Source organism: Ptiloglossa arizonensis, chromosome 2, assembly GCF_051014685.1.
Source record: "Ptiloglossa arizonensis isolate GNS036 chromosome 2, iyPtiAriz1_principal, whole genome shotgun sequence".
Taxonomy (NCBI): domain Eukaryota; kingdom Metazoa; phylum Arthropoda; class Insecta; order Hymenoptera; family Colletidae; genus Ptiloglossa; species Ptiloglossa arizonensis.
Genome location: NC_135049.1, coordinates 9,033,702 through 9,043,250, shown reverse-complemented (window position 1 = coordinate 9,043,250; position 9,549 = coordinate 9,033,702). Strand labels below are relative to the sequence as shown.

The 9,549-nt window shown below is 51.7% G+C and overlaps 1 protein-coding gene across 1 annotated transcript in view; it reads right to left on the bottom strand.

Moving 5' to 3' along the window:
• Positions 1–365: 365 nt before the first annotated feature.
• LOC143155043 (uncharacterized) overlaps positions 366–9,549 on the bottom strand; it is a 184,253-nt gene continuing 175,069 nt past the window's right edge. Inside the window, exon 3 of the mRNA XM_076327273.1 lies at positions 366–8,111. Coding sequence (XP_076183388.1) covers positions 6,636–8,111 — 1,476 coding nt within the window. The 3' untranslated portion in view covers positions 366–6,635. The remainder of the gene's footprint in view (positions 8,112–9,549) is intronic.

Here is a 9,549-nt window from a genome sequence, read left to right as displayed (position 1 = left end):
TACGTTTCCAAAAGACGAGTTCCACCCCGAGTTCGAAATACGAGAACAACGAAGGAGAAACGATCTCGACGGTTCGAGAAAAGTGTTTACCGTAACGCAAGAATCTCTCACCGTGTATCGCGATTACGCGGAATAACGTACTTTCAGATAGGTACCAACGCGTTTCAATCAAGATATCCTGAAACTCGTCTTTTTATCGTTACCGTGATTTTGTTCGTTTACCTCGACCGGTTCTACTGTCCGGCCGCGGCTCGTAAAAGCGAGAAAATTGCCACGGGGCCGCGATCTCCCGCGCGGCGAACGGTTGGGGATTGTCCGTGGTAAATAACGAGACGCATTATATTCAATAATATTTCATTTATTACTTCTAAAAATTATATGGCGACGATATGGTGGGGTTCTGCATCGAAGGAACGAGAGAGTGAGAGAGAGAGAGAAGGCAGGGGAGCGAGTCACAGCGATCCCATCTCGAAGCCAAAGAATACACGCACGGGGTTCGCTCGTTTCCGAATACGGTGGTCACGGTTTCGGTTTGCTCCCGTTTCTCCTCTCTCGTCTGAGGCTGGCTCGCGCGGCGTTCGCGAAAACGACGAGCAAGGTTTAGCGCGGTACGGGAAAACGGGGACGTGGGAGGTGGATAAACGGGATCCTGGATGATATCACAAGGTAGCGTGTCGATGGTGGCCGTGTTCGCGTTTTTTCGGATCGAACAGTGGAACGAAAACGACGCGCGAAGAGTGCTCGCCCCCCGAGGTCGAGGGCCGACGATTATCCATCCTGGCGGCTCCTCGCGGCTCCTCGGTTGCTTTCTCCTCGCTTTCTCGTTTAGCGATTAAATACTCGTTTTTCAGTGGCTTCAGTCTATGAGAATTAAATACAGCGTAAAAATGGTTCGCCGAGTACGCGATCGGCAGGACGTTCGTCTCCGTGCTCTGTCTTATGCCCGTTCGTCCCCATCCCCTCCCTGCCCACGTCCACGCGGCCCGCGGAATTCGAACGACGTTGCTCTCGAGATCGTTTCCCAAACTATCGATGCATCGCGAGACTTCGAATACTGATTTTTATCCCGCCGTCGTCGGTTACGCGAAGAAGAACGATCGCGACGATGATCGGTGATCGCACCGCGTCGATCTCGTCGTTCGTCTCGAATAACGGGGCGCCTCGAAAATCATTCGAAATCGTTGAAATCGCCACCGACAAATTACGAACGCGAGCGCGTACAATTTCTCCTTTTCCTTTGCTTTTTTTTTCTCCGTTTTCTCTTATCTTCGGCTTGCCTCCCGTACAATTTAGTTCCACGGTGCTCGGTCTCTTCGCGGTGCTCGGTCTCGTCCTTGGTACGCGTACATCGTCGAGTAATTCGAAAAGCGATAGATCACACGAGCGGAGGTACGATCGCGCGTTTCGTTCTCCAGCTTCCGTTCGTTCCCGTGCGTATAATCCAACGCTTCGCGTTACTCGAAGCCGCGCGGACACGCGTGACGCATTACCGAGCGACGTGCACAGAAACGAAAACGCTCGCGATGATGTTCGCTCTTTTACAAAACTCGTCGTCGCTTTCTCGTCGTCGTTTCGACTCGTACAGCCCGTGCGCGCTGTCGTTACAAGAATTGTCTTTTATCGCATCCAGTCCCTGACGAACCGCTCGTTGTCTCATTCGCCGCAAACACGCATACTTTGTTACAATTGCGGTGGCTCGCTCGTGACTCGACAAAAATATCGGCGCTCGTCTTTTCTACGTTTCCCGCTCGCGCGCGATCCAATTTCGAACGATCTCTGCGCCGAAGAGGATTCTCAGCTTCGCGTCGCAACGCTCGGTTCGCACGATGTCGGTTCAATCGAGCGGATCGAGTTCACCTCGCGATATTTCATTCCGTTTCGTTCGAGAGAACGATCAGTTCGCGAAAACGCAACTTCGAGGCGTTTTCGTTGCTTCTCTTTAATTTTTCTTCAATTTTTCTTTAATTTTTCTTTCGCGAACAGAGTCGAAGAAACAAGAGCGGCGAGAGACGCGACGATTCGACGTCGAATTGCGTAGAAACGGGAAGAAACGAAACGAAAACGGATCGATCGGTCGAAACTTCCGATGCTGAATTGTGTCTCGTTTACGGGGTTAATTGGAGCGTATCAACGCTTCGGGTTAATTGTTCCCGCGCACGCGGAAGAGCATCGCGGAAGTCTTTTGTCCCCGTTTCGTTCCCGGTGTTCAGAGGAACCGAAATTATGAGCGACACGCGGCGCGTTATCGTCTGGAAATGGGAATTTAAGTGGCTTTGTTCGTTGCGAGCAAAGCGGTCCAATTTCAGTTCCGGCGGAAGTAATAGCGGAGTTTGCCAGCGACTGTTATTGGGTTGCGTAACCGTGGCGCAACGCTTGGGAAAAATGCTTCCTCGCTGATAAACGTGGAATACCTGAACCGAGAGAAAACTCGAGCCCGTAGAGCGTGACGGAACACGGTGTAACGGAAACGAGAGAAAAGTTGGTGGAATTTTTTTTTCCAATTTTCGCCGATCGAGACGCGTTCTCGATGAAAATCTCTCTCTTTGTTCCTCGACTCTGTTGATTTTCATCCGATAACGTTCCTTCGAGAAAAAGGGAAACGTTTTCGTAAAAAAAAAAAAAAATAAAAACAAGAAGAGAAAAAAAAAGAAAAGAAACTGGTTCACCGCATCGTAATCGTAATTCAACCGGTAGTTAGCTCCTACGTGTTATCGTTTACGATCGGAACATTGAATCGCATCGGTGCTTCGTCGCGATCGTGACCGATATTCGAGATCCTGTTCATGGTCGATGATTCGCTGATTTATTCGCGTCGATTCGTCGCGAATTGTCCTCTGGTCGACGTTCGCCGATCATTTTTGACGAACCCGCACGCCCGAAGGATAGACACAACATACGAAGAACATACGATCGATGCGCATGATCGACAAGTAACGATCATAGACATATGTACACGGAGTCAACTGTTTACAATAAATAAGTCTTTAATAAATATACTACTAGATTAATAGGTCGTACCTACAAAGATTCGTAGCGAGGTCAAGATCATTCGTGGCGGACATTTCCCTCCCGGATATCGCGGAATCTTAATCGAGATTCAAGGAGACGCGTGATAAAATCTCTCGTAGACGCGATACGACTGTTTTTACGTACGCATATTTTACAAGTCGGTGGCGTTCTGGAAAGTATAACGCGCAACTGGATCGCCGAGCGAGGCTCCGGACGATGAACGTTTCTCGACGATCGCGATTACAATTTTCCCCCAACGAGTTCGTAATTTCTTCCATCCGTTAAAATTCGTAAAAAAAAAAATACCGCGTTTCTCTCAATGTTACCTCCGACCGTGCGAGGTTTCCACCCGCGTTCAATTTACCGCCAATTCTTTCGTAATATCGAACGATGAATAATTTACAAACGAGGTTTCGGGTGTTCTCGTTTCGAGGATGTTCTTCGCCGATCGATTTCGGTCGAGTCACGCGACGAAACGATCGACCGTAAAATATCGGTGCGCGCGTATCGCGTCCTAGTTGGGTCCGAGAGGGTTGCGAAAATTAAATTTAAGAAGTGAACACAACGTTTCGCTGGATCGCGGCACTTTGGGAGCGATGCAACCGTATTCTCGAGATACGTATCCCCGCGGACCGTACGACAAAAAAAGGTACAGCGGGTTCGATGTCGCGACACCTACGACGAACGAACGCAACTTCGATCGTGCCTTCTCGCGAAGCAGTAACTATTATTTTCGTAAAAGTCTATCGATCGATCATACTATGCGTAGAGTTACAAATTTCTGACAGTCGGGCATCGCCGTCGATAGAATACAATTTATACTTAACGTTAATTTTTACGAGTAAATATCTCTAACAGCGTGTAATACTCTTCTTAGTAATTTAATACTTTGGATCTTTCCAACAAGAACCGTACGAATTATCGATCGTTTTTCTCCGTTTGAGATTTAACTTGCTTTCGAATTTGCCTTCGGTTATTCGTATATATTCCCTATCCGCAATTGCTTCTTTCGAAAATACTTGCCGGTCCGTGCGCGCGCGAGACTCCAAACATCACCGCCTAATTAACAATTTCTACGTTTTCGCGACGAACTGCGAGGAGAAAAAGAAACAAACAACGAAAGAAATTCTAATTTCGCGTACCCGGAAACCAGGCAAGTATCCACCCCGTGAGAGTCGTCGCTCGTCGAACTCACCGGCTGAATTTTCCGTCTTTAACCTAAAAGGAACGTCCTCGCGATTCGTCCACGGACATTGCCGCAAATTCTGCTAATTTCATCCGTTCGTTCAATTCGAAGAGAACGCTCGACCCAACGACCCGATTCGTAGTCTCCTCGATCGCCACGTTCGTCGATGCTGTTATCTGCAAGCTCCCTCTCGGCCTCTCGTCGAATCACGGTAACTCCTCGATAAATAGGAAAACCGATCGGTGATACTAAAAAGAAAATGGACCGTTAAGTTTCTCGTTCCATCCTCGCGATACAATTTTTATTCGCGATTCAAAGTTCTTTAGATCGGCGGTACTGAAAAGAAAATGGAACGTTTCTCGTTCCATCCTCGCGATACAATTTTTATTCGCGATTCAAAGTTCTTTAGATCGGCGGTACTAAAAAGAAAATGAAACGTTTCTCGTTCCATCCTCGCGATACAATTTTTATTCGCGATTCAAAGTTCTTTAGATCGGTTCGCGAGAGTCTCGCCCGAATCTGTTCGAAGATACACTCGCGTAGATGTAAGGAGAAACATAGGAGATCACATTGGCGTAGCCACGCGTTCAAGTTTTCGGTGCGTCTTCGAATTCGCCACCGTCCCTCGTTAAAAGGCCATCCGCGCGTTTCATCGAAGAGTTACCGGTTCGTCCAACCGACTCGTTACGCCATCGCGTACTGTCTCGTTTCCTCGATTGCTCCTCGCTTTTGTTCGCGAGACGCTCAATGCGGTGGAGGGGACGTCGAGACGCGACGACGAGGAAAATCCGGGGAAAACGCGAGCAAACGAAACGGTCGTTCGAGCGCGATCGATATTCGGCCGGTGATTCGATCGAAGCGTTCATCCCTGAAACGCGATCCGAGGTACGAAAGAAACGTGGGCTCGTCGCGTTATAAGTAAACACGGATCGGTTGTCCCGTGATCATCGGTTCGTTGAACGCTGGCCAGTTCTGCGCTCGAAGATCGAACGCGACTCGCGTGCTCGTTACACGGACCCGTGGTTCGAGCCGATCCTGCTGTTTCCCGTGCACGATCGCGTATTTCGGAGCAACGAGCCACCGATGGAGAGCGAGACGCGAAACAGAGGAGGAACGCCCGAACCGAAACGGAAACGACGAAACTCGTGAGGTGATAAATTCGGTTCGTCGACGATGTCGGTCTTGTATCGGTAAGAGCGATCGATGTTTCGAAACGGAAACAGAGACCGAGAGAAAATCGTTCCTTTTCGAAACTCGATTCGATCGCTCGAATGCTCCGAGTGCTCGGGCGATCGAGGAACCGTGGAGACGTTTGTCGCGTTTCGTTTCGGAGTAATTCGCGATTCAGCTTCGAGATCGATCGACGAGTTTCACCCTTTGCGCTCGTGCACTCGGTACGGAGTCTCGCGTTCGCCAAACAGCGGAGGAATCTTCCTTTTGGAGTCTCGAAACTCGAATTCCGTTGCTAGATATCTGCCAGTACGTTGCACGAGTAGAAAACAAACGTAGGAAACGCGGACCGTTTTTTTTAATTTAAAATTGGGTCGACGAGGGCCCGTTCAATTTGTATCGCTAACGCGAAGCTCTTGAATCGATTCGGACGCAACGGACACGAGGAAACTCGTAAGGTGATAAATTCGGTTCGTCGACGATGTCGGTGTTGTATCGTTGAGAGTGATCGATGTTTCGCAACGGAGGATCAATAACGAACGATCAACTCGCGTTGTTCGTTTTCGACGATCCGCGAGTACGGATCTCCCCCAATCGGAACCGATCGATACCGTTGATTCGTTCTCACCCTGTACTCCGTGTCGTGTGTAACTTTTCGACGAAACGACAACCTTCTTTCATTCGTTTCTACTCGTAGAAATTACTGGCAAGGTGTATTTATACTCGGCGAAAGAAACGAAACGAATACCGTCCGATCGAAAGATTCCATTTCGTAGGAAGCGTGCGTCGAGCTCGGGCGATCGATCGGGGCAAGATAAAAGTGTTTTCCAAAGTCGATCGAATCTTCGAAGCGCGCGAACAGTGCGCGCTGGATGCGAGGGTCCGAGCTCCTGTTTCGATATCCGGTTCGATTCTTAAGTTTACGCGAGTCTCGGCGGTTCGTCGATCGGGAGGTGTCCGAAGTTCGGGAAGGTTGAAAGGTCTGTACGCGTGACGGATGATGGTCTCTGGGAACGCAACGGGGAACGCTCGTTCCTCGGAATCGTGTATCGGTGTTCGTTCCCCAGATAGTTCTCCGTGCGATCGACGCAACGCGGTCGTTTCCCCGCGCGAAACGCGGAATGCGCGCGCAATCGTGTTACAATGAATGTGTAGTATGCCGTGAATCGTAACGTGTTACGAATACTATGTACACGTAAGTTTACAACGGTTCCCTAGGGACTCGGTGGTCCCGTGTGCGAGTTACGGGGTTGCGTCGTGGTCGTCCGTCTCACATGGCCAGGCTCTCGAGCGAAATCTCCGATGGTGTGGTCGACTGCACGTTAGTATCCGGGGCGTCGAACCTGTCGTTGTCGTCCACTGGGTCGTCGACGTCCTCGAGCGACCTGAACTCGTCGTCCGGTAGACGGACCGTGGTCGGTGTGCCGGCTGCTTCGATCGATGTGGGCAACGAGGTGGTCGAATCGATCGTGGCGGTCGCGCGTTCGTTCGAAATCGTCGAAGACGCGTCCTCGTCGATGGACGAGGATTCGGACAACGACTTGTAGGTGTCCTCCGGGATCGGTTCCGCGGAGGATAGGCTCGAGTTTCGGTCGGTTCGATCGTAAACGGTCTCGGGAAGTTTGACGGTGGTCGATTGGGTGGTCCGATCGATGCTCGTGGTCGGCTGGTAGGTGATCGCGGCAGCGACACGGTCTATCGTCTTTGTACGATTTCTCGCGAAAGGTTTCCCTACGCGTCGCGGGGTGAGGGCCGCCCCGGTGTTCGTTCCGGCGAACTGGTCGTTCCTCGATGAAGTCTTTGTCCTGCGCCTAGGCGAGGCTCCTCTCCCTGAAGGGGCGGTTGACGCACCAGGAGACCACCAAGAGGAGGATGACGTTGCGTAGGTCGGTGCGGAGGTTGCCGTGCGCGCCGCAGACGTGTTGCTGTCCGTTCTGCCAGCGGCGAACCTCTTCCGGGCCGTAGCCACCGGTGGCTTCCTCCTCGCTGGCGGGCCCTTCTTCTTTTTCTTCTTCCCGTCCGTCAAATTAGGCTTTTTACTCTGACTCGTGGTGCCAGCGGCGCTTAGTTTTTTTGCATGTGACGGTGGTGGTTTGGTCTTACCGTTGCTCGCGGTGAGGTTCCGGGCGGGGCCGTTCGGTCGGTCGTTGGTCTCGTCTACCCGCAGCTTCCGCTTCTTGGAGGGTACCGTGAGGGCCTCTCTTCGACAGGCCTCGTCGCTCGCCGCCCCCTCGCAGGACCTCTTGGACTCCGCGGTGGTCCCGTTCGTACGCGTAGCCTCGTTTCGTCCGGCGTTCGCCTGGCTCTCCTCCGCTATTTGACACTGGGGACCCGGCTTCTCGCCCGGTCGGCACCGCCGCTTCCTCTTCTTCCTCTTCTTCCGTTTGCGACACCTAAACTTGTCCCTGCCGTCCTTTTCCTGGACCGGAAGAGTGGGGCAGAGCGATTGCTGGATCAAGTCCCCTCGGTGGCTGTTGTGACGGTGACGGACGTTGTGCTGGGCGCCCAGCATCCGCCTCTGTAGCGCCTCCACCCGCTCGGAGGGAGCTACCTGAGTCAACACTCGCGCGTAAGCGGACAGTCGGCCCAGGTTGTGACCCTTGGCCTGTACCCTCCTCGGTTGACCGCGACGGTTCAGGCCCAGGTACAGCGTCTTCTTCGTCGTGGACCATTTCGCCGAACTGTACGTGTTGTAGTTGTGCTGCTCGAGGGTCTCGTTGAACACGCAGTCGTCGGTGTACTCGCGCTGCAACAGAACGCGCAAACCTCTGGTTACTCGAATCTTCGACCAAGCTGCTCGGACGAGAGCGATCGTTTTCTAACGCCGTGGACTCTCTCGCGCGATTTCGTTTAAAAAAAATAAAAAAAAATCGAAAATCCCGACCACTGTTCATCGAACCGTACCGCGCGTCATCGGTGTACTCGCGCTGCAAACCTCTTGTTACTCGAATCTTCGACCAAGTTGCTCGGACTAGAGCGATCGTATTCAACGTCGTGGACTCTCTCGCTCAATTTCGTACGAGAAAATAAAAAAAAAAAAATCGAAAAAATTGAAAATCCTGGTCACCGTCCCTCGAACTATACCGCGCGTCGTTCGATTCAACGAAAGGATATTCTCTGGACAGTCCCGGAAGCTAGACAAGAATCTAACGATCGTCGTCGATTTCTCACGGCCATAATTCGTCGTAATCGGAATTACGGCTGAGCGTCCTCGCGGCGCACTCGCGAGTCCATCGCTCCGATTTTAACGCGGAATTCCGCGTTTACGCGTCGAAACGGTGGCCAACGGTGTACGAAATATCAACGACGGTTCCCGATGGTCGGGCGAACGCGCATTAAGGGCAACGCGGAACCAGCCCGACCGGCCAGCGACGCAGCCACACCGAGCATTATGTTTTCGCTAGCGTTGCGCCGCGCTATGATTTCGCTGTCCGCTTTATGGTAACTCGTTTCTAGACGAGCGGAAGCGGCCGACGGTCTTCATCGGCTCTAATTACAGCGTTTAAACGCTTCGCCGCTGAAAAATCCCGGCGAGCGTAAAGATACGCGCGAAATGAAAAACCGACTTTACGGCGCCGAAACCGACCGTGGTTTTCATACGGCGGCCAATTTACGAGCGCACCGCGACCGAGAAACTCACCGCGATCCCATCGCCTTGTTTCCCAACGGGCCGCCTTTTGCCTACCGCTCGTCCTCCGGATTGTCACTTATTTTTCAACGAATATCGAGCGGCGCGTTTTATCGATTGTTGAGCGCAAACGCGGCTACGCGTATGCGGGCTCCTGGAACACCTCGGAGGCGTGTCACCGTTTACGGACCGCTACCACCGATGATAGTAAACGGCTGGGAACGGCCGAGGGGTTTATGCGAAACAACTTTGATGCGGATGACTTAAGCCGAGATTAAAATTGAATAAAATTATTTCAATTCCAACTTACGCTCCGAGCCACCGGCTAGCCCCTAATTGGACCGACGGGGAAAATATCTACGCGTACGGCCTCTTACGCGAAATTAATTTACCGCTCGTTAGGGCGCATGTTCGCGAAATTTATCGACGTTTCATTGCGCGGTGATCAATTCGTTCAACGGCTTGGAAAATATTTACGCGAGCGGTCCAGAGAGAAGGGTAGGGCAGTTTTTGCGGAGATCGGTTTTCCAACGATCGGTTTTCTACGATCGTGGCT